Source organism: Alligator sinensis, unplaced genomic scaffold (genome assembly GCF_000455745.1).
Source record: "Alligator sinensis unplaced genomic scaffold, ASM45574v1 scaffold1192_1, whole genome shotgun sequence".
NCBI lineage: Eukaryota > Metazoa > Chordata > Crocodylia > Alligatoridae > Alligator > Alligator sinensis.
The window spans coordinates 1339085-1364804 of NW_005842376.1; the positions used below are offsets into that span (position 1 = coordinate 1339085).

The 25720-nt window shown below is 38.6% G+C and overlaps 1 protein-coding gene across 2 annotated transcripts in view; it reads right to left on the reverse strand.

Moving 5' to 3' along the window:
• Nucleotides 1-25720, reverse strand: part of MOSPD2 (motile sperm domain containing 2) — a 46764-nt gene that overhangs the window by 10406 nt on the left and 10638 nt on the right. For both annotated transcript variants that reach the window (XM_006029403.3, XM_014522602.2), the window contains exons 3-9: nucleotides 21221-21376; nucleotides 20042-20128; nucleotides 17210-17364; nucleotides 11730-11790; nucleotides 9166-9204; nucleotides 6435-6559; nucleotides 3662-3832 (exon numbers count right to left, since the gene is read on the reverse strand). In XM_006029403.3, the coding sequence (XP_006029465.1) occupies nucleotides 3662-3832; nucleotides 6435-6559; nucleotides 9166-9204; nucleotides 11730-11790; nucleotides 17210-17364; nucleotides 20042-20128; nucleotides 21221-21376 (794 nt within the window). The remainder of the gene's footprint in view (nucleotides 1-3661; nucleotides 3833-6434; nucleotides 6560-9165; nucleotides 9205-11729; nucleotides 11791-17209; nucleotides 17365-20041; nucleotides 20129-21220; nucleotides 21377-25720) is intronic.

A 25720-nucleotide genomic window follows, 5' to 3' on the forward strand; every position in this document is an offset into this window, starting at 1 on the left:
GACTACACTGGATGCGGGAGTACTACCCGTCCCGGGCAGGAGAATACCCCACTGAACTCCTCCTTGAAGTAATTTTCCAGCAAGACATGGCAGGTGAGTAAGAGAGCCCTGCGTGGGGGTCAGGGAGGCTCACAAGACCAGAGTTTACAGTGCAGAGACTTGACACACTCACATAGGAACAAGAAATGCTACCAATTCTGAACATTCTCTTGGAAAACAGATATTCTGAAACAGACTTATGAGTCACAATGGCCAAAAACAATGTCATCCTGTAGCAAAACAAGTAACGTAATTTTTAGATATATGAACCGAGATGCTAACTAGAAATAGGAAGGTGCTTTATCTCTGTGGCATTGGTGACGCCAACAATGAAATGCATAACTTTGGCTATAATTTAAAAAAGATGCAGAAAAATGGTAGAGAGAGCAAAGAAGAAATGCAACAAACATAAGTCAAGGATAAGAGGAAAATGCTTTTAAGTGAGTCAAGAGTTTAGAACTTAAAAAAATTAATCTTCCATAGGTAATCCAGAAGACTGAGAGGTGCCTTGATTATAGTGAGCCAGTACCTCCACCTGAAGGAAGTAACAGCTCCCAAAGGACTGGCTAGTTTTGTGGAGGCATAACAAAATCCAACGGTAGAATGCTGAAGTTAGACAAATTCAGATTAGGCATTACATGAAAACATCACTGTAAGAGTGGTTCTTGTGTATAATCAACTACAAAGAAAACGGCAGAGCCTCTGTACCTTCATATTAAGATGGGATGCTATTCTAGAAGTTATGTTTCAGCCAAATACAAGATATGCTTTAATCCAATAGTTCCCAAACTCTGCTCCACTAAGCCAAGGCAAAGCAGTCCATAGCTGGCACTGTCTTTTCTATGCAATGAGTTTGCATAGAAAGAAACTGAGGAAATATTGCTTTAATCAAGCAAAAGTTACTGGGCTCAATATAGGGTAAGAAGGTGAAATTTAATGGCTCATGCAACAGTTATTTAGTTAGACCAAATGTTCTAATAGTTCCTTCTGGTACTAAACTCAATGAATCTAATTTTATTTCTTTGGCAGTCCTAGTTATAAAAATAAAAGCTTAAAATAACGAATATTTATAGACTAAAGAATAAATAAAGAATAATATTAAGATTATTAAGCTTAAAGGGTACAAGTTATTCTAAAATTAATATTGTGAAGCAGAAATGATATTAGCAGTGAATTCCAGATTCTGGACTACAATAGCAGTTTTAGTAATACTCTAGGGCAGTGGTGCTCAGTCTTTTTAACCCATGGGTCAGATGGACAGTGTCCAGGGCCCCCTTTGGCCCCGTTCTAGCTGGTGAGGGAAGGAAGGTGGCCTAGCCCCGATCCAGTTGCATGTTGAGCAGGGAGAGGTGTGGCCTGGCCTGACCTGGCCTCTTAGTCTTGCAAATTCAGCAGCAGGGATAGGTGGCCGTATTAAATTGCCACTGCTTCACTGGTGTCAAATTGCCCAAACCTTGGGAAGCCCCACAGGCTGGATGCCATGGCTTGGCGGAGTGGATTTGGACCAAGAGCTGAGGGTTGAGCAACTTTGCTCTAGGGGAAGTATTTCCTATAGACTACCACCACTGTATAGTGGAATACAAATTTAAGTAAAACTGGATCTTGATCTATTTTAATAAACTTTGCATAGGTTTAAGGCTACATCTACACAAATCATTTCCTTCATTTCCTTTAGATCCATATAAAGGTTAACTGAATTTGTGTAATCAATAAATTGTCTAACATACTCTGCTCTCTCAACCTCTTCAGATGCTAGTGTTAGTCTTACATTTTGTCTACTTTCTCGTGATTAAAACATCTTTTGAGAAAAATGAGATATGTGATTAAATAATAATGCATTAGATACTTGAGGAAAAATTAAAATTTAAACACACTTTTTGGATATATTAACTTTTCTCCATTTTAAATGTTACGACTGACACCGAATATTATGTACAGAAATACTAAATAATTTTCTGTGCATTTTAATCTGTTCATAAAAATCAACTGTTCAATATTTAACTTTAAGAAGCAGAACTGAAAAATAAAATAAATGCAAATCATTCTTACGTTTTTCACTAAAAGCTAAAAAGATATCTAACAGAAAATTATAGATTTTGTGGACATTAGGACTGGAAAGGACCTCACAAGATCATCGGGTCCATCCCCCTGTCCAAAGGGCAGGCAGTCAGCAGGGATCAAATGATCCCATCAAGATAGGCATCCAAGTGTTTCTTAAAAGGAATCCATAGTAGGTGCCTGCACCACCTCTGGGGGGGAAGTCTATTCCAGGCCCTGGGGACTCGGACAGTAAAGAAGTTTTTCCCTATGTCCAACCTAAAACAGTCTTCCAAGAGTTTGTGATTGCTGAACCTAGTCTTCCCATGGGGTGCCCTGATGAACAGATATTCTCCCAGTTCCTGGTGCACACCCCTTTTGTACTTATAGGATGCCACCAAGTCAACCCTGAGCCTACACTGAAGAGCACCATGTCTCTCAGCCTCTCTCTCTTGTCCTCCAATCATTCACGTGGCTCTCCTCTGGACTCTCTCAAGCTTCTCCCCATCTTTTCTGAACTGCAGAGCATGGACCTGGACACAGTATTCCAGCTGTGGTCTCACCAAGGCCGAGTAAAGTGGAATGATGACTTCCTGAGTCTTATTTGCTTTGCCAGCTGTGGCACTGCACTGGTGGCTCATGTTCCATCTTCTGCCCTTCATCTTAGGATAAAAGGAACCTTAAAAGTCACCTAAATTCACCCCTTGCCTAAAAGCAGGATCAGCTATCCCAGCTCACAGGTCCCCAGTGGGTCTCCAGAAATTGGGGGACATAGCCAGAGGCCTGGATGGAGTGGCCTGCTGAATTCAGGGGACTTGGTGTAAATGGCAAATCAGTGGCACGAGGATAATCAAAAGCTGATACAGGCATGGCTACCTTCCAGCTGCTTTGTCACCACAACTGCCACAGCCCTATCTTGTTGATCGCTGGCCCTATGCTGGAGGCGCCACTATGTACCCTATACTGACATTTGAGCTAATGCTGCCATGCCCTGCATGGCAGAGACAGCTCAAGCCCCAGCACAGGGCATACTATGGTGCTGGAGCCAGAGCTGCTGCATACCCTAGGTCAGAACTGGAGCTGAAGCCACTGAAGCCTTAGCCTAGAACCACCCCATGCCCTGAGCTGGATCAGGCCTGCAAGGAAATCTGTGGTATGGATTTAGTCCAGGGTGTAAAATGAGTCTGACACCTCTGACATGTATATAGGTCACTGTCTGTCAGTAGTGATTTAGAATCACTTAAAAACAAAACAAAACAAAACAAACCTTAGTGAGGTAGTCTATTCCACTAATTCTGAATTCCATTCTAATTTTTCTAGTATTTAACAAATCCCCCTTATTAGAATTTAAATCTATTACTTCTTTTTCTGTCCCAAGCAAGCATAAACAGCTGTTTGTAACTTCCTCCATATGACAGCCTTTTATACATTAAAGACATATATGATTTTCCCTAGTCTGCTCTTTTTTCTAATGTTAAGAAACTCAATTCTTTCAACAAATTCTGTAGAAATTGACCAGAATAAATACCCCTAGTCAAACCTTTCATGTACTGTTTTTTTCTTAGCCTTTGGACTTAACAGATACCTTTTTTGGATTGAGGCTTTGTTCTTCATTGGAATCAGTAGTCTCTTTGCTGTCTGCTTCCATCTCCTCTTTATTCTCATTTTCATCTTCACTAGCAATGGGCCCATTTTCACACAAAGGAGTTTGAAAGTCATCATCAACCAGTGGAGGGTAGCTAAACTTGAAAGTATCCTATAATACAATTTGATTTAATAGACAAGTATACCAATAGGAAGGAAAAGCAATTTCACCGCTCTAAAGTAGATCTCTTAAGAGTTAATCTTTTCTTTCATCCATTATCTTCACATATTTTATTTATGTATTTTATGTTACAGGGGACCCTTATGCAAAAAGATGATTTATCAACTATTGTGGGCTTTGTCCACTATAATAATAAAAATATGACAATCATCTAATTAAAGCTACTAAATTATAGCTAGTGGCATGGTTTACATACTCAAATGAGCTATAGAATTTGTTCTGTTTTGAAACTAGGCATTTAAAGGATTAGCCTAAGGAGAAGAAAAACATTGAGCCATATTTGGTTTGAATCGTTTCAGATGCTTTTATATTACACAGAGCCAACTTCAACAACAAAAAATAATTGGATTTTCAGACACTCTTTGTACTTCTGTAACTGTTTTGGCTTCAAAGAAAATCCTACAGGCAGTTAAGTCCATGATTTGACTTGTAAAATAAAAATGGCCTGTCTATTAATGTTTAAAGAACTAATACTCCATATATATGTATTAAGCTATTGTAATGCCAACTTTTAGCTCATACAACACACACCATCCACCGATTACAGAGGATATTTTTAATAAGCAAGCTAGGTCAGTATAGCAATCTAAATATCAAGACCTCACATACACTGAAGACATCTGAATTGGTAAGTGTTGAACTGGTAAGAACTTCTAAATAATAAAACTCAGTGGAGAAACCATAGAGAATAGGTTCTGTTGGGCAAGGCTATTTCTCAAGTGGTTGAAATAAAGTATGAGCTGCTTTATAATCAACTATTTGGATGTACCTTGGGAAAATCTGTGGAGCAGACAGGTCAGCATGGTCACTTGGAAACCCCGAACACAAACATGTACTTGGGTTGGGTGGAAGAAAGGGGAGTGGAGGGGGGGAAGGGGTTGAAGGCTGATTCCAAGTGTCCTTCTACTAATAATGCAGTACTTGAATGCAATACAAACAGCTGGACTCTTAACATCCTTCTGAATTAGCTTTCTTGAGCTCCTGTGTATTCAGACATCTTGGCAGAGGGGCAATATTACTGAAAAGGATGGAAATGTCTTTCCTGGTCCAAACAAAGCAAAGACAGTGGCCAGTCAAATGATTTTATACTATTCACACCACTTCAGTGGGGCAAGTCCTATATAAAATTTTCCCTTCCTCCATTTATGAAGGATAACATCAAAAATATAAAGACATCAGAATTCATTAAGGTTTGCCTTTCAAAAAGGATGAAAATGATCTTACGTTCCACTGAAATAAGTCATCAAGTTACTAAAACAGCTATGAAATCTTTTTTACTCTTAATATACAAAGATTTGGAAATTAGTTAAGGCTATTGAATGTTAACTTTATTATTAAACAGTTAAATTTGTGACTTACTAGCATCAAATGTACTCTCATCTTGTCACAGTATATCTACTTACAATTATACCTACAAAATGCTGGCTGGCTCCATGGCAGTGCACGTATACAATTGGCAGGGATCTGCATTTTCCGTTTGCCACAGAAAAAAGCAGTAATACCTGGACTTTCTCATTTTAAAGGAGAAAAATGCAGGAAACAGTGAGTTTCCCCTTGCAGGCTGGCAGAGTTCCAGCCTGTAAGGGGCTGGGGGGAATGGGAGGAGAGTGGACAGGCAGGAGGCACCATATGCATGTACATGCTCACACATGCACATGGCCACCAGGAAGCCTGGAGAGCAGCTCCTAGCAGGTAAGTCTGGTGGTGGTGGGTGGAGGAATTGAGGCCCCCCATAGGGAGTTAGGCAGGGCTGGAGGGAGAGAGTTGGGCAGGGCTGGAAGTGCTGCTTAGCTGGAGCAGTGCATGGGGCTTGGGGCCTGGAATACCTAGCCACAGGGCCCAGGCATGAAATGGGACAGGGCTGTAGGCGGCTTGTCCTGGAGATGGGCTAGGAGCTGGCTTCCCACTGTTGCACGCACTACCGGGGGAGTCATGGGGGGCATGTGTTCCCCAGATTTGTGAGCAGGGTGGAGGGGGCTTTCTGCTGCAGGCTTGAACCTTCCTGCCCTGCTGCTCTTCTTCTGGGGCCTCTGCAGTCCAACAGGTGGGACCTGGCATGGCAGGGCACAGCTGGACCCGGGTAGGGAAACTCGTTTACACTGCTGAGAACTCCATGCTACCATAGTGAGGAGCTCCCTGCCCACCTAGTAGCAGTGAAGGGCACAACGCTGCCCCACCAACCCTGCTGCTGCCAGGCAGGCAGGGGGCACCTTCCCATGGTGGTGAGGATCTCCTAGCAGCAGTAACAATTTTCCCTGCTGAGTCCCACTCCGCCCTGCTGCACTGGGTCCCACCCACTAGGCTACGGAGGCCCCAGGGCCAGAGCTGCAAAAGGTCCTGCCATGCTCCGCTACAAAAAAAATGGCAACTGGTGCTGTGCTTGGACCATGAAATTGTGGTGGGGAGAGAAGTAGGGGCAGCCCTCATGAATTAGGTAAGTCCCTATATATAAATGCATATTATAGGCATACAAAAAATAAACTGGATTAAAAAATAGCATTTACAAACTATTTTGAACTTCCAGTATACTTACAGTTCCACCCATATGAGGGGGTAAATACTCTGCATTGATGTAGACCTGCACATCATTCTTATTTGTGAACTTCAACATGTTTACTGCCTCTGGACCAAGCCAACTCTTCACAATTTTGAATGCAGCTAGACAGAAAGTAATTATATATGAAGTTGCTTGAAACAAATTCTGTAGTTTCAGTTATTACTAGTTATTGATAAAAAACTAAGTATTCATAAAAGACCACATACTGAATTGCCAGAAATACCTACCATTGAGTTTGATCTGCCTTATTCATTATAAAAAGCTGCGAAGGCAGAAGGATGCAAAGCCAAAGAGGGACATGAAACCAGGGCTGTGTGATATAAAACCTTAACTGGCATTAATGTTACAGATGCATTACTGATGAATGTCAAAGTCTTAACCAAGTAATACAGGTCTTAACAAATAGCTGCCTATACATTTTTTCTGACGTATCATTTTGAACATGACAGATTTTTCAAATAATGTACTTCACAATTTTCACCATTTGTACTAGTTTCATCTCCCTCTACCTTTTAGCACTAACAAACTATGTAAACTTCTGGAGTTATAAAATAAAAATGCAAATAATGGAAGTTGTCTTTAAATTTTGCAGAGAAAGGATTATGTACAAGCAGTAACTTTTTTCCACTGAACATACTGCCTCCACAAGCCACACAACAAGAATTGTGTGCGTGGGCAGGGGGACTGTTTTGAGTAGCTGTTTTCTGTGAGAAGATGCTCTTAATTCCAGAAATCCACAGATTAAAAGGTATAGATATATCCTTTCCCCTATTCAGTTTATTTCTATATCTAAAAGCCTCATTTGGATCTGGATCCAATACCAAGAAGAGGGAAAATAAACATGCCCTATCAAGGCCATGCATTTTGATAGCAATAATTAATGATGTAAGCAATCTTTTTAAATGGCACATGATGTATCTATAGTGCTCATAAGATGTTGTAAAAAAAACCATTCTCCATCCACCTGTGCCAAACACAGAAATGAGGCAGCCAGTGGACAGTGCAGATCTTCCAACTGCTGCTCTCAAGTGACTAAAAGCAGAGGTTGAAGGTGCCATCAGGGTGGCTCTACTGCCCCATTTCAGGGTTTTCACATGTCAACTGTGAGAAAGTTGGTGAGGCATGCTACCCAGTGGTGCTCTCAGTAATACCATGGCAGTGGTACAGTGATACTCCTGTATCCTGCAGTGGCAGACTATAAAAATGAAAGTTTTTAAGGGAGCAACTAAACAATCCCTGAAGCACTGTCCACAGAAAAATCAGCACCTGGTCTTTTCAAGACAATAGTAATTTGTGAATATGTGAAGTGAACTCCATGCATCAGACCTACCCTTTTATAGAAAAGGGCCAAGACTACTGTAACAGGTTCCTGTGAGACAGATCTCTGAAAAAGGATAGGAAGGATAAGGCTTGATATTTTCTCCACCTAGCACAGTAAAAAGCCCTCCAGGACCTTGTTTTGCCTAAAAGAAACGCACAAACAATCCACAAAAGAGAGGGTGGGGGGGAAGTAAGGAACTTAATCTTTCTTCTATGGCACCTGGCTTGCAGACGCTTGTTGTCAGGCCCATGGAGCTCCCAGAAGAGCTAGAAATTTGGGGGCGGGACCTGCTGCAGAAACCAGGGTATAAGCCCTGCTGCGGATGTGTTGGGGATCTGGATCTGGCCTGGAAAAGTTGGACACCCATGCTCTATAAAAAGTTTTGGCCCTCCATTTTATTCTCAAACTGACCTAGGTGAAAAAATTACTAGTTGTTGCTAAGGTAGCTGAAGAATACAAGGGAAGCTTTTGAAGGATGTCCATTAGCAACCTTCCCCTGAATACACATTGGTAATCCTCTAAGACCTGCTGTAAAAACAAACTAGGTATACTCAGTCACTGACCTGGTGCCTTATAGCCTTACCAAGGCCTCACTAGCCTCTCAAAGAGGTAACAAACTGATCAAGCTTTCTGCACTTTGGGCAGACTAGAGCGAGTGTTTTGAAAAAAATGGGAGGAATGAAAGTATATTTCCATCTCTGGGCAGTCTGTTATTCTTAATGACAGCTACTTAAATGTATTGAAATGTTACATTAATTTTGCTTAATGACAGCTGTTCAGTGTTTCCAAATGTTATAGTAATTTCAAAGAAAATAGAATGCACATATAGGAAAAAGGTACTTTTTATGACTTTATATATATATTCCTGACAACCTAATAGGAGAATAACCCATCTATCTTCCAAGTGTGTTGGCTAGGATAATTTATGAACACTCACACTGCCTCCCCACCCCACCTCAGTATAGAAGCACATGGCAATATCAGTGTTCAGTGTCATGTGTGCTGGACATGTATTGGCTAAGCCTAGCAATCATGGAAGTAAAGCAGATCCTGAGTATGGGAGAATGAGTAAGTGAAGGTCTTGAACTAGTCTATTTATTAAAGGTTGCTTAGTTAAAGGTGAATGAAAGCCCTGGCTTTTATTTTGAAGGACTGCTATAAAATCCTTGAGTCACAGTAAAAGAGTGCCAGGAACAAATGTCATAACTTAGTAACTGACAAACTTGAAGTAGTATGTATTTAAAGTAAAAGTAGAATTTGATCTACAAAGAAAAGCAAAAATGTATAAAACAAGAAAAGAAAAGTACTTGTTTGAATCAATAAAGATTGTCAGATTTAAAAAAAACAATCCATATAAACTTATATTGCTAATATACTTGGACTTACCGTTCATTATCCATGGCATTTCAAAGATAACTATCTTTGCTGAAATCAAAATGAGAGAGGCAGAGACTTAGAACTAAAGGTGTTACACATTTCAAGAATAATGAAAGGGACAAAAAGGGTGTAGAGGTATTATTAAAATAAAAATGCTCATCTGAAAAAGCAATTTTTATGCTTTTGGGGAAATAATAGCTCCCCCCCTCCCATTTGTAAAAATATGAATGGATGTATATAAAAATATGTATGGTAAGTTGAATAAAGACAATTTGGAAGCTGACTGGAAGCTATATGAAATCACACTATTTTCTGTTTTGGTGCATGAAAATAATTATAGCATATGAAAATGGCTACCAACATTTTGTGTACAGAAAGCTCACCATAATTATTCAGTTCAATAACCAAAGAGCAACAGCAAGCAACAAGCAATAGCTTTATTATTTTCTGATCTTAATGAGAAAGTAAATGTTCATTTATTTGGCAAACAGAAAAGTATGATGTTTTAAGACTAAAATGCTTATATCAAAAGAACTGGACATTTTTCAAGAAAATTATTTACTTAAAAATGTTGTACTGAAGCAACCAAAACTATTTGTGAATTCAGTAAATAGCCTGACCAAAAATGTTCTTTCCCCAGAAATAACAAAATAGTTCACTGTGGTGTCAAACTTTGAATTTTTTTAGTGAGAAGGAAGAGGTCTTGGTGACCTGCCTGAGCCCTATAACAGAACTGCTCATAAACTCATTTGAGAAGTGGTTCCGATCCCCTCTGTGCCAGATTTGGAGCACTGACTTGAAACTAGATCACAAGGTATCACAACAAGCTGTCTCAATGTTTAAGTATTCACTTCACAGGAAAGTGCAATAAATGACTTTGTAGTGGGGAAACTCATCAGGGTTTGTAGTTAGAAGACTCATCAGTAGACTTGGGTTCCAGATCCTCTTCCAATGAAGATTTAAATTACTGTATTAAAAATGGAACATCTCCAAACAGGAAAGACTGAGACTTTTACCCATAAAGTTCTTATGCCTGGCTACAGAGTCAATCCCTGTGGCCCAATTACACTGAAGTATTTATACCAAAGGGAACAGCTTTAAAATGGAACAGAGACACCTCCCCCAACACCTTATACAAAAATTGTAGTTTAGTAGTTACGGAGACTGTCCTCAGAACGTGGAAGGTCTGAGGTCAATACTCTACTCTAGATCTGGTGGAAAGGGAATCAATGAGCCTGTTCTTTTACACTGCAGGTGATTGCCCTAAGTATTGGGTATATGAAAAGGAATATAAACACCTCTTCAGTTAACATCAGGGTGTCTAACTAGCAGCCTGCGAGGGGTTATATTGCACTGCCCACCTCTTCAGGCTCCTATCTGGCTGCTGCTCCCAACATTGTTCCAGCTGCTGCAGCAGCTGGGGGAATCCAGACTCCCCCTTCCTCCAACTTTGCCTTCTACCCTTTGCCACTGCTCCAGGGGGCAGCGCAGTACAATACAACACAACCATCAGCGCTGTGGGAAACCTGCAGCCCAGGGTGCCAGAATAGTGGGATACAACTGGGAAGTTTACAATTAGGAAGCCCAGTACAGCAAAAGCACAGGGGGCAGCATACGGATGCCCAAGCACAGTTCAGCAGAGGGTGCACACAGCAGCAGTTACGGGACAAAGTATAGTGTGGGGGGAACCCAGAGGGCGGAGCCATAGCCCCCAGTGGTGCAGGTGCAGCCCTTGCTAGTATGGACCCCAGGCAGTTAGCCCTGAGTTGCATGAATGATGTTTAAGCACCTTTGTGAACCTAGTCTGTGATATTATATTTCATTTCGCTTTTATTTAAAATCCCCCAAAACACTACTTATAAAACGTGATCATAATGCATTATCTGACCCAAAAACAAGGTTTTTTTTCAATCAAGCAAAAAAGATTCCATCTTGTGTGTTTGATCCCTCAAAAATTTCAGCTGCCAAACTGAAAAAAATCAATTATTTTTATGACTTAAAGGAACCGCTAACTTTAAAAAAAAAAAAAAGTGTTTGTGATGTTTCATTTAAATGAACTTAAAATGTACAAAAAGAAACAAAAACTTGACAACCTCTTATCCAAAAGATTCAAGTCCCCAGTTCCAGTCGGTCTTTGGCCTCTATTACGAGGTTGCTAAAAAAGTACCAGTTGTGTAAGGATTTGGCCAAACCCTACAACTATAGAAGAAAAGTGAAGGGAATGTCTGTACTGAAATGTCTCAACTCTTAGAATTTCTCTCTAAAGTTGAAAGTACTCAAAATCATTCATGTTTCCAAACCAATGCTTTAAACCCCCTGTTTTTAGTAAAATCAAAACATTACAAGTGAACTGTAAACAAAAATTATATTCAGAATTAAAATTCTGGGTATTTCCACTAGTATGAGAACCTGGTGAAGACATTTTGCACACAAATGTGCCAACCTTCACAATACCAAGTTTCTGAGACAAGTCGAAGTGCTTAAGAAAATATTTGCAAATTTTAAGGGAAAAAAGGCTCTCCATCAGTTGTAAATTTATCCAATGTGAAATTTATCCAAGACATGCAACTTACTGAGAAAATTAGGATAATAATCTTGAAAACAGTTGATGATGAACCGAACAAAGTCCAAATCCTGAAACAAACACAAATAATAAATGGAGTTTGAATCATAAAGCATAAATCTTTAAAATGACTAATTTTGCAATAAAAAAATGGATCTAGATTAACTCATTAAATTAAAATCACAATGAAAATTATAAAGCCTGGGTATATTTATTAAGTTACAAAGATTCTAGGTCCCAGTGTAATGTGATGGCCACAAACCTTTGAAGATGTAACAAGTGTGTTTAAGTTGATGGAACTGCTCACAGTGCATAACCATCTTTAAAACTACTTTCAGTGTACAAATTAAGCACATACGTTAGTTTTCTGCTGAATTAAGGCAGTTCAAAACTCAGGAGCTTTTCTTTATGACTCCATATTGTGGTCTGTACAGTAGAAATAAACCTCTATTACTAAATGAAAAAAATACCATAAAGCTTTTCTTACGAGTTGCAAGTGATTCTCAACCAGGGAGCCATGACACTGATATACCACGATTAAATAAGGGGTGGGGGAAACCCAATAAAACCCCAATCATGAGTATCTTTGTAAAAATATGAAGCGTGAAAAGGTCTTATACTAGACAAAAATTATAACTACAAGCAGACCTTAGAATTTACTTTTTAAGTAAGAAAGGTGAAGAAAAGGAAAGGAAAAGCTACTTGTCCGAAAGAATACCAATTATTTTGTAGGGGCGTTACCCCCATAATATATTTCACTCTTGGTCTACACTTACTCAAGACTAAAATTTTGGTAGGCAATACCTATTTAAGCCGAGAGTTCTCATGCTCCTTTAATAAGGGTGTAAAAGACAGAATAAGATCAACACCACACAGTTCCTTTTCCCAGTGCAGAATTCAATTATAGGCAGGCCCCAATGAAGAGGGGATTTTACGGAATTTCTCTTTTGGATTGCAAATCTCCAGAAGATATATTTTATCAGAGTGGAAAACCACGGATGGAGGATCTGCCATGACTTCTCATTCATGTTTTCAGAAAAAGTAATTGCTATTACAAAAGGAGGTTTACAGCTTTATAAAATGGTAAGAATGGTAAGATTAATGATTAATTGTTTAAAATAAAAACTAACAAATGTCTAGAAGTCTTTTAGGGACACCAGAAAACATAAGGGTATCTGTATCTGTCTGGCAATAATCTATGCTCACAAACTAAAAATCTCTTCCATTTAACCACCAAAATCTGACGGAATTGTTCTCATCATTGGCTGGAATATTCAATACATCTGACAAATACAACAACCTGGCTTCTGGCATCCATCCAAAGAAACATCAACATCTGATGTTTTCAAGTTTGGAATTAGTATTGATGTTTGTTTCAGAAGACATCTGAATAACTGCATCTGTTTTGAATTACCAGAACTCCTTGAGAAAGGGCAAATATCATAATGATTTAAATGGCATCTTGGCCAATTTTATGGAGTACCCCTGAGTTCAGTGACATCAATGCATAGGCATACACTACTAAATGGGACCAATCAAATGAATGCATCTGAAAGGGACCTTGTGCCTTCCAACTCTGGAATGTGAAACCTGATGCTTGCAAACAGTTCTACTGGACTGATGCTTTTATTATCAGAAAATTGCAATGGCAAAAATGTTAATTGTTCAAACTGTCCACCACAATTCTATATACACAGGAAGTTAAACTGCTGTGAGGTTTGTTTGTGAATGCATCAATTCCATATTCCAAATGCTTCTTTACTTAAGTGGGTAATGGTGATCCCGTTTACTTTTGATCACGAGTTGGACAGACAGTCCTTCCTTGTAGCAGAGAGAACTCAAATCTTGCCTTGTGGACCTGAATTCATGTATGAAAAGGTCTCTTTGCAAATACATTTGCCTTGAATTTGATGGTGCTGTGGGTATGCCCTTGTCCCCCACCTGCGGGGAAAAAAAAGCAGCAATGCAATGATTATTAGAGCCTTGGTTAGAAGACTCTGGCTTTGCCTGCAGCAAAATGAATCTGAAATCACAGGAACACTTCTCAACATAGCAGGCTGCTGCTTCAAGGAATTCAATCAGACCTGTATCATACCAGGGGTGGAGGGAAGAAGCTGTACACAGCTCCATTATATGCACCGTGTGCACCTCCCTACACACACACAAAGATTTTGCTTAGTCTGGCAGTAATTATAAAGATCTGCTGGGCCCTCAAAAAGGGGTCCATAGAGAAACAGACAGAGGCGCTCAGTTTCAAAAGTACAGAGCCTAGAAAGAAATGAGTGGTTGTCAGCTGCGCACTGCCCTATACAGCCTCAGTATAGGAATCCAAGGGCACAATACATACATGTAGTTCAAACAGACGTTATTAAGCAAATTGCAAACATATGCATACAAAACAGCAGAATATAAACTTTCAATGAAATTTAACTTGTCTACTTAAATTACTTTTCCCAATGACATAAGATTTACAAGTAATACACACAAAATTTTTAATAATGAAAAAAAACTTTTCATGAAATTCAGTGTGTGTCCATCTTGAAACAGAGAGCATTTTTCATTAAAATGAAGAACATAATACTAAGTTCTAGATCATAAGGAGACTGCAAAAAAATGTTCAAGATAGGATTTAAGCACATATTTAATTCCACTTGTTGAACAAAGCACTTATTTCTAAATACCAACAACTTCACTTCAGTGGTATTTAATCACGTACTAATGCAGTTCACTAAATTGGAAAAGACTGCTAAAACAGAACCTAAAAATAAGAGGCATATATTAAAACGACAGGGGGAAAAATACACTTAGCACAAAATGGAATCAACAAGTCAAAAGAATTGACTGTTATAGAAATATCCAAACCGTGCTTTGTTAAGTGATTTTTTTTGAAACCTAGAAAGATGGATTAATTTATTTTGTGAAGGTTACTGTGGGTTGCCTGGGAAACTGCTCTGATCCCCGTGTTGAACTAATCTATAACTACAATACATTTATCAATAGCTCCCCAAGTAGATGTAAAACCTACTGGTCTGAAATACATTTCAACACTTATTTCTAAATCCCTAGAATATAAAATACTGTATTTAGAAACATACAAATATCCCAATGTCTCACTAACCTTGAAAACATTCCACATTAATCATTTTGTTCAAACTGTTTTCTGGAATAATTACAAACTGAAATATTTAGACAGATACCTAAAAACCATCCCTCTTTTAATGTTGTACTTATGCGAGACAAAAACCTAAAGAAAATAGTGGTGCTCACTCTATACAGAGGAAAACCCTACTTTTTATATTTCACTTTCTTTTTACAATTACATTATTCTGGAATATCAGAGTACAGAACTGAATTATACTGTTATGCTTTTTCTATTGTGCTCTCTTCAAAATTACAGCATCATGGAACACCTAACAGCATTTAGTAATTTTTCCCAACTAATAGTTTGTTCCTTTGAGTACAGGGTAGGAGTCTCAGTGTTTTAAGATCAGGGCTTAGATGAAATGGTTTAGGTTCAGCTTCAGTCAGTGTTAAAGAATATTGGTAGGCTGGAGAAGAAACTAGAAAAAACAAACGTGGATTTTATTATTACCGTTGACTGAAGAAGTGAGACAGACATAGGCCAACAGTTCAGAAGCGATATAGGATCACAGCTGTTCCTAGGTACCTAAACAGCAGATATGACTACACTATCTTTTCCTCCATCTGTCCTATGTATAAGCATAATGGTTTCTTCAGTATATTTACCACACTGCAATCATGTCTGCCTTTGGAATCTTGTTTTCTGTGATTTCCTTTCTATTTACTCCATTCATGAGCAGCAGAGACATTTGACCTAGAGCAGCAGTTCCCAAACTCTGACAGATTGCATACCACCAATTTAAAATGATACAACCTTAAGTACCACGAGCAAATTTTTGTCATATAAAGCAATTATAATAAATCTGTTAACGCATACCACTGACAGGTTGTCTGTGTACCACTGGTGGTACATGTACCACAGATTGGGAACTGCTAACCTAGTCTTCTCTCTTTAGACAGGAGAACCTGCTGGTATTGAGCAATCGATCAAGGATCCTTTAATCTGAAATTCACTTCCCTTCAATGGTTTACCAGAGTGAAGCTGTTAAGTTCTAGATGCACTATAAAGTCCATCTTTTTACTTTAACTTGTGACAGGGGAAAAATGGCTTGAATTACAGAATGCTACAGTATGGTAAGACAAGGGTAATACTCCATTATCAACATAGTGACCTATATCATAGGAAGATACACTAGATGTCTATTGTTAACGTTGATTTTTAGATGCTTTACTTTGCACAATGCAAAAACATGTTACTTTAAATGTACTTTGGAATAATATATAAAAATGCAGAGTATACCCAATGTCCTGTCATCTAAACGTATGGTAAAGTAGGAGTGACTGGTAGTAAACAATTACGTTCTCAGATGTACTCTGATCAGCAGCCACGTATGAGAGTTTTCTTTTCATGCATTTCTGAATCTCTATCAAAGACTGTATTAGGACGCTGTGGGCACAGTAGTAAAAAGGATGAATGCTGAAAATACAGGAAATGCAAGAAAATTCTGGAGTAACTTGCAATACTTTGCAGTATCAATTTAAAATTAAACCTTTTAAACTATTCGGGACATTTAAGGGATGTAGCAGCATCTCAGCTATACATTTCAATTTTTAGTTTATCTATGTCCAATTTCAGATAACCAGATAAACATTAGAATTAACACTAAATGAACTACCAACTTACAAAATAAGCAAATGCATGAGCTTTCAATTATTTTTGTCACAGGTGATCTTCAGCTTTTTTTTTCATGTATCCATTAAAGAAAGAACTGTCTTTTTAAAAACCATTCATGATTTTATACATCCTAAAGGAGCAAGAAAAAAAGAAAAGGTCTTGTTCCTCTCTATGTGCCACTAATAAGTTTACTAACAGATTTAAACATCAATTATTAAACTATTTCTTTGGTAATCATTTTAACAAAATAATTAAAGCTATTTCTGCATGCACAGACATATCAGGTTAGGGTAGCAGAACACAGTTGCTGTAGAGTCATATTGGGACAATATTCCCTCCCCCTCTTTCCAATAGTTCAAATAATGCAACTCAGGCTAAAAAAGAGAGAGAAGACAACAGTATCAGAAGTCAAAGTTGCTCCTGGATGCCCTACAGACCACCTCCCATGACTTCTGCAGTACTAGAAACTCCAACCCAGGTCTTCCCCAGGCAACCTCTAAGATGTAGTCATTCACTGCCAAAAATCTAGAGCAAATCAATACAAGATGTTGAAAACAGAATAAAATAAAAGGTATGGAGCGATTGGAGAGATTATAGCAGTCATGAGTAGAGAGCTAGTGGGGCAGAGATGTTTTGACTCTGGGGTTCTTTGTGCATAATAAATATCAACTGTGATTCATAAAATATGGGACTTCAGATTAGTCTAGACAGAAATTATTAATTTAAATGCTTACTATTTGACTGATTCCAGTTTCTGCCATGTCAAACACAACTGTTAAGGGCTTTCCATGGTCTCTTCTGTTATAATGCTCTAACCAAAATGCTACAAACTTCTTTTTCTCAGACAGCACTTTAGGATCTTTTGTATGACACTTCACCCTGAACCAGACTACAAAGAAAACAAATAAAAAGACTGAACAATTTATCATCAGAATAGCAAATTATTATTACTGATTTAATATATATGCATATAATAGTGTACACTGTCTTAAGAAATCCATTTCCATCTACTGCAACTGTTTCTACAAACAGAAGTGGCAAAATTGTCTGCTTTTGTTGCTGTTGCTTTCATCCAAAAAAATACCCCAAACAGTACAAAAGGGGAGAGGGGGTGGAAATTATAAGCCCAAAACCATAGTCATAGTACTGGCATCAGACTGTGGGACTATCAACCTTGTGTTCATTCCTCTTTGTGTAAACAACCAATAGTTCTGAAATTTCCAACTTGAAACTTGGCGTGAATGGAGGTGTTGCTTCCTAAATTTAATTTGGATAGCTCTTGATATTTTTTATATTATTTGTATAACGTTAGGTCATTGCAAGTGTGCCTGTGCTTTTACTGAATTTAAGGGGTAATCTATTTTATAGAAGATGATTTGCAAAATAATTATTTCAATTGCTTACACAATAAAGACAATTCAAGCAAAAACAATTCCCAGGAAGTCTGCCTGCTTCCAATTGGTGACAGGCTGCCAAAATGGCAAAGGAAGACAATCCCCAAGCCACCAAATTATTTAAATCTTTAAACTGCAAAAGGTACCCAAAACAGCAATTTTTAAATCTAAGGACCAATAAATCAAGGGGAGAACCAAAGCACTAGCAAGATTCTATAGCCAAAGACTACTGGGTGCTATATATAGAGTGCTCTGAACTTAGCACCCAGTAGTCCTCTCCAGTCAAATTTCTCAAGAAACAGTGATATTTTTCTGGTAATTACTTCATTACAGTATTGAAATGCTATTGCAATTTAAGGCATTAGCCACTTCTGTTAAACATCCCATTATTTAGACCAGTGGATGGCAACCTTTTTGGAGCAGTGAACTGGAATGATCAGGTTCTGGAGAGGAAAGGCATTAAGACTTGGCTGTTGTTGCCAAGCATGGCACATGCAAAGCCCCCTGCTGCCAAACACTGCCAAAGCCCCCTAGGTTGCGAGCCATAACTGACCCATGGGCCATCGATTACCAGTTCCCAGAGACCATGCCTTTCTGGAGAAGAAAGATATAATTACACCTTGATAAACAGAAAGGACAGAATTTAGCTGACATTTAAAGATTAATATTAATTGATTTGGCAGTATCAACACTACTTTGAGTGGTTTATTTCAAATAATTGATATAAGTATTTTCCTTCTGTTTCACAGATTTAAATTATTCCGTTTTGCCCATTTGTAAGCCATTTAGGTTATCCAGCATATAGCATGAACAATTTGTGTATCCTTACATAAAATTATTTTGCCCGTGTACGATGCATTGAGAAATAACTCAATATTAATTTTGCAGTAAGGTACACTTCTGTTCCCCCAGGGGTACACCACCTCTCAAAAGGTATTATTTCAGCTGAAAGCTCTCCATAGAGCAACAGAGGAGAGCTGATGCCTAAAATAACTGTTACTACTTGTCACGAATTTTGTTTTCATTTCCTTTTCCATTATATTTAAAAGAATGTCCAATTTAATAATTATTTACTTGTTTTCAGCTGCAGTTTCCTGTAAGACAGTAATCAGTCCCTGCAACTAAACAGTGGAAGTTCAATTTCTAAACTAGGACTGAGTTCAAAAAAGCAACTTTAGGGCTTTGTTTTTCCACTAAAGTCACTTGGGTACTCGACCTGAAGCACCCACCTTTCTATTTCACAGCTGTAATACTGTTATTGCATAGGAATCATGATACATCTGTGGAAATTCAAATGGGTGCTACAGATGAGAACGAGTTAACTGCAAATAAGGCTTCACATGGCTGTATAAGTCAAAGCAGAAGAAACACCGTATTTCAATTCTGCATTAAAGAGTGAGGTAGAGAATATAGTTTAATAAACAACAAAAAATTAATCTACTGAATTCATGATTTCATGGACTCTGCGAAATCCAGATAATGCCCATGAAATCTGGGAAGAGGGGGAACTTAATGAAAATAAAATGCTGGCTCCCCAGAGGGAGAAAAGGCTGCCTGTTTGCAGAGTGGCCGGCAAGATGGCTGCCGCCCCTCCCACACAGCTGATTGGCTACAAGCCTGCCTATGTGGCCCCACCTTTCTACATCACAGCAGTGAGGGACAGGACTGTATGATAGACCGCCGTCGCAGTCAATCAGCAGTGAGGGGCAGAGCCACCAGGTCTCCTCGGCCTGAGGCATTGGCGGGGGGGAAAAAGAGGAGGGGCGCGCTGCACTTTGCCCACAAACTACACAAACTAGCTGCCCAGGCCCATATTCTGTCTGCAAGAGTTAAGGGGCAGCCTCTGCGAATTGATAAATCCCTAATCATAAGCTTCTCCTATTGTAGTGTTTGTTCACAATATCCAAAACCAAATTTTAAGCTGCAAAACATGACTGCTTTAAATTTTTTTCTTTTCTAGTAAAATGTTCTTGGGATCAACAAAATAGATGCTACTAGAAAAATTCATTTCACCATTTGTTAACTAGCTATTTTGTCACAAGCACTCAAATTCACTTGAAAAGTAGAACCCAATATTTGCAACTGCTCCTTTTCTTTGAAACATTTTAGCAGTTTCAGTCAGAAAAAAGACACAGTAGTATTTAAATAAAAACTTTAATTAGATAAACTTACATAACTTGTAGCCCTCTTTATCATATCCATGCAGGTAAAGAGCACCAGTGTCAAACAGCCATTTTGGAAGAACAGATTCAGTCAAATCTACAAAGTAAATGGAAGGATTATTTTAATAAGTTGCTAAAAGTCAGTTTTAACCATTTTAAATTACTAGAAAATACAGAATTTTAAAATAGAACAGGAAAATTAATCTTCAGAATTAACGTCTATTTTGCAGTGTTCAGATGATGATGCTGCTGCAATGGTCCAGGGGATGTGAGAAAGGCAAGAATTCTTGTGGGTGATATCTTTTATAGCAGCAACTGTATGAGTGGTATAGACATAAATAGACTATTTTGTAAATGAATTGCAAAACAGAGGCGTTAAAACCAATTTACAAACTTTAATCACTTTCCTGTTCTGGTTTGAATGAGGCTATAAAAAGTTTAGCCTCTATTCAGGAAGAGAGGAGAATGAGTCAAGGTTGCAAAAAGAGAGGTACAAACATTTGGTCTCTCTTCTTTCCTTCTGAATGTTTTCTCCGTTAAAACCCTCTTTCATTTTTTCTTTATTTAGCTTTAAGTCTTTGGGACAGAGACACTGTTTTTTTATGGAGTACACAACAATAAAGACCTTGTTTCATTGGGGTCTCTGAACACTACAGTATTTACTATGGTTATAATATTACTTATTTTTATTAACATATCACTGAAGTACCCCCATCACGGAGGAGTCTGCCTTGCTAAGCAACGTACAAACAACACAAATTTAAAACCAAGGAAAACTGATAAATGTAAGCAAGGGAATAAAAGGAAACAGAAATAATACTGGTCAGCATGACAACTAGCAGTCATGGCAAAACCTCCAGCTCGACTCTTGTGGAGGTTTCCTCCTGAAGAACATGCCCTGCTATGCTGGATAAAACAGCTGCAGTGCATAAAATCAACCACTTCAACTTCCAAATTAGTTCTGATCCATTAAGTTACTGCACAGCTCCACTCTAAATCACAGCATTCAATTCGACATTGATATGGCAGCTTGACAAAAAAAATGATCTCAACTTACCTTGGCTTAATGCAACACTATATATGTAGAGCTACATAGGCTACATGCAACACAATGCATAATGTTAGCTATCACTTTGTAAAAAAGTGACAAAATAGTATCAATATGATTATACAATAAATGACACCTTACCGTTAACTGCATATTGTTTCCTCCACTGAAAGCTTTCATCAATCATCTTCAGTGTATCATCCACAACATCATGTCGCCAAATCAAGTAATTTTCAACCAAAAGATCATCTTGCTGCAATCTTTCCACATCCCTGGAATCATATTTATCTGATTTACCTTAAAAAAAAAAATTGCAATATTCTAAATATGTAGTATTTAGCACTCAAGAGAAGAGGGTTTCTGTCCGCTTAACTTATGTTATTCAGGGAAACAGAGTAGTTACCCGGATAGCAAAACTTTTATCTGTACATGCAGTGTCTATACTAGGGGTCTCTGTCAATATCAATACTATACCAGAGTTCCTTTCACTACATGCAGGTAAAATTAACACAGGTCAGCCTAAAGGCAGGGCAAACAACATTTAAATCATCTACTGAAATGAATGGGACTAACCTGATGTCCGGATTAAACATGGAGTCCTATGGCAGGTCAACTTGATGCCCTGGAGAAATGGTGGGTGGGGCAAAGAGGGGGAGAACCAACTTACTGGGCACTGGTCCTACAAATCTCCTTGTAACTTCTCGGTGCTCTGTTGGACTCTCCAATGTCCAGATGAACCCAGCCTGTCTCCTCTCCCCAGTCACTACTGCTGGCTGGGCACTGCAGGCACAACCCTGACTTCCTGCTGCCAGCTGTGACAACTGCCAAGCCAGGCAAGCTGCCAGTGACCCCTGCCACATGGTGCCAGCCCCAGATATCACAGGCCCAATCTAGCCCATTGGCCATGGGTTGTGGATCCCTGCTACACCAGCATAACTTCATTGACAAAGGCTCACTAGAACAGATAAACCTCACACCAGCCTGGTTTCTATGATTAACTTGCAACTGTAGACATAATCCAGTGGTTCTCAACCTTGTTAGACTTGAGGCACCTCTTAGAAAATGCCAGCCAGCTCTTAACTTTTTATCACTAATTTCTTGACTATGGAAACATGAGAGAGCAATTCTTCTACTGCAAAGAACTCAAAAAGACCACAACAGGTCAGATTGTTTTTGACAATATGGATTCATTTTGGAAATTTCTGGATTCCTATGAATGTGTGTGCATGTAACAGTGTTAATATTGCCCAGTTATCCTTAGAAGCAACTGAATGTAGTTCATAGCATGCTAGGCACTGTGCCTGTTTCACTCTGTGCACAGGTACCTAGCATGCTCTGAATAATTAAGGTAAGATCCTATGATTTAAAGAAGTATTTGTGTGCTTTGAAAGATTTACAAGTACACAGGGTTTTTAAGGTTTTCTTTATTTCTCATACCTTGTATTATTGATTTCTTCCTGTGGTTATCATCTCTGAAATCATTACTAACAGATTTTACTTAAAATACAATCTGTACTTTATAAATTATATTTGTTAACCCTCATTTATTGAAGGGGAGAAACTGTTTCTCTTTTCAGCAGTATGCAGCTGATAAAACCCTTCAGAAGGGATTAAAAAACACCAAATGGTTATTAAAATAACATAGGATGAAAAGGGAAGCATTTCTGTGGATCTTATCTTTTACTGAACCAACTGCATGGCATAAAGTTAGACAAGCTTTCAAATGCACAGCATTCTTCATCAGGTCTGAAGGAAGAAGCAGTCACAGTGTTGATTAAAAAATGATGTTGGCCTGTGAATTTGAAGGGAGAATCTCCAGAGGTAGCAGACAGCAGAGAAAAGAAGGTTAATTAATGGGAGATAAAGACCTATCAAAATGGAATGGGGGCATTATCAACTGTAACATGAAGGAGGAACTTTAGGAATTAAGTAGATTATAGTATGACAGTCAATATCAGCATTCAGCCATTGGCTCACAGGATCATAGCAAAGTATGGTTGGAAGGGACTTCATAAGGTAATCCAGTCCAGCCCCCTGCTCAAGGCACAATCATTCCTGCCTAAACCATTCCAGCCAAGTGTCTGTCTAAACTGCTTTTGAAAGTTTCCAAGCACAAAGATTCCCACAACTTCTTTAGGTAGCCTGTTCCAATACCTGACCGCTCACACAGAAAGTTCTTCCTAGTCTCCAGCTTAAATTTCCCCTACTGTAGCTTGAAGTCATTACTTAGCATGCAGGCAGATTGTAATTTTTTGCTCCCAAGATTGCCTTTTAAAAAAGGTTTGTAAATTTCCCTTGAGCACAATACTAGTTAGGTAAGAATGGGAGGGGTTATTTTGTGAAAAAAAAATGTGCTCCTATTGGCATGTGTGCACACCTGTCTTTTTTTTTCCCCTGCAAGAGTTAATTCTGGTTCATGCAAATCTGTCTAGTTTCTTCCATGGTTACTAGGGCATGTGGTGTATTACATCAGATATATCACATTTTGGGAAAGGCACGTGTAGGATCCATGGATTCTGATGTATTAGTTGTGGGGGGGGTGTTGATAGTTCTTGTCTATTGCTTTAGATTTAGATTTAAAAGGCCTAAGGATCAAACATTTTCTGCTTTATTTTTACCAAATTCAAAGTATACAACATTTAATTTACAAGTAAGTTTGTAATGTATATTACCAATTTCTAGACATAAAACACTAAATAAAAGAGTAGTATATACAATTACATAAAACAAACTCATTAGCAGAACATTAAGGTCCAAGTCAAACACTTGGAAATTCAAGATTAAAGCTGGCCATTCAGCCCTTATTTGGCTACGTTTTGCGATACTTTAATGCAGACTTTAATTACATGATCACAATATGTTTTCCACAGAAACCTGCTTCATTTAGTCTGCAAGACATATGGCACCCAACTGATGAGTAACTACATATTTTGTTTATTCCTTATTTTCCAGTGTTCCCATTCCCCACTTCGTAATTAAAAAAACACACCATTGCATTCATTTTCTTTAAAAATAATAATAAAGCCATATTTAACATTAAATCTGAAATTATAACAAATGTTAAGGTCTAAACCTATTTTTTCCCCAAAATAATGAATGAATGAACTAAGTAAAAACATAGGTTGTGTTTTCTGCCAGTGTTCTAAAGAAAAAAAATGCTGGTGGAATCTCCATGAACAAGTTTCTGATACCTATACAGCTTCTGGGAGATTATTTTCTTCATTTCTCTTTACTCATGAAGTTCAGTTTATTCAAAATTAAGAAACCTATAGGGCTAGCTTGGGCTGGGCTATGTGTCTCATCCCATGCGCCCTGCCCTCCAAAAAACCAGGGCCAAGCCATGCCCCTTTCCTCCATGGAGCCAAGCCATGTCACCTCTCCCTACAGGGCTGGCTTGAGCCTGGACCATACTCCTCCCCCACACCACACCATCAGCCAAGCCATGCCTCCTTTTCCCCACAGGGCCATGCCGGGCCATGCCCCCTTCCCCTCCGGGGCTGAGTTGAGGCTGGGCTGCTGGCCACTCCCAGCCCCGCCTCCTCCATGTGGCTGGGCAGTGCCTGCTACACTGACCTTCCTTCCAGACTGGGACCATAAGCAAGATCTCAGCCCACAGACAGAGAGGGCACCGCCTATCTGACCCACTAGGAAAAAAAGTTGTGCACCACTGTCTTACCTGATCACCAAACATTAGTAATGTTGCAGATTACCAGTGCATAAACAACTCTAATTGTGGAATGGACATCAGTAAGGAAAAAAGTCCAAGGATTTCATGTAATACCAGGAGGGATCCCTTTAATGCGCTGTGTCAGATCCAGTGCAACTACGACTTCAATGACAAGGCAAAGCATCAAGTGAACTCTTAATTAGGCACTGAAGTATGCTATGACTTTGAGGCAACATAAAGAAATCTTAAAACCTACTTATTACTCCATAATAATTGACGTATAAAACCCCCAATTTAATAAGTACAAAACAATCATACAAGTAAAGCAACAAGACATTCCAAATGAATCAGAAAACTTTCTTTTACCGATTAATGACATACAAGTCCCAAAGCTCAAAATATCTCTTCTTGAAAAGCAAGTCTTAAAATTACTGCTATTAAAGTTAGGCAACCCTGGACTTTTGGATTTGTGTGGTAACACAATTAGCATACCATCAAGTTTGCATATATCTAGGGTTATTTTTAAGTCTTTAGCATTCAGGTATATTACAATACTGCTAAAATCTCTACTCTTTACTTAATTACACATACAATCCAGGATGCTGATACTGTTTCCATATGTGTCACTCACCACCACTTTTTGTTGTGTAGTTGTATGCAGAGAATAATTTTGTTAACATTTTTATTTTGTTAAAAAGCAAAAAATTGGCCAACTTTAACACGCTCTTTGGTTAAAGAGCAAAGAGCATAAAGCATAAAGCAAAGAGCATAGAGAACTTGTGACATCCAACCATACCTGTCAGTGCATGTGGGGCTATGCTTAAAAGGAACTGATTATTGTACATAACTGCCAGACCAAGTTGTACCATTTAGAAACCAAGCCCTGTCGCATACAAAAAAGACAACAGAATTGCCACCAGGCAGAACTGAATACAGAGAGGGGAGATGTACTTCCATATTTGAGAGCAAAGTTT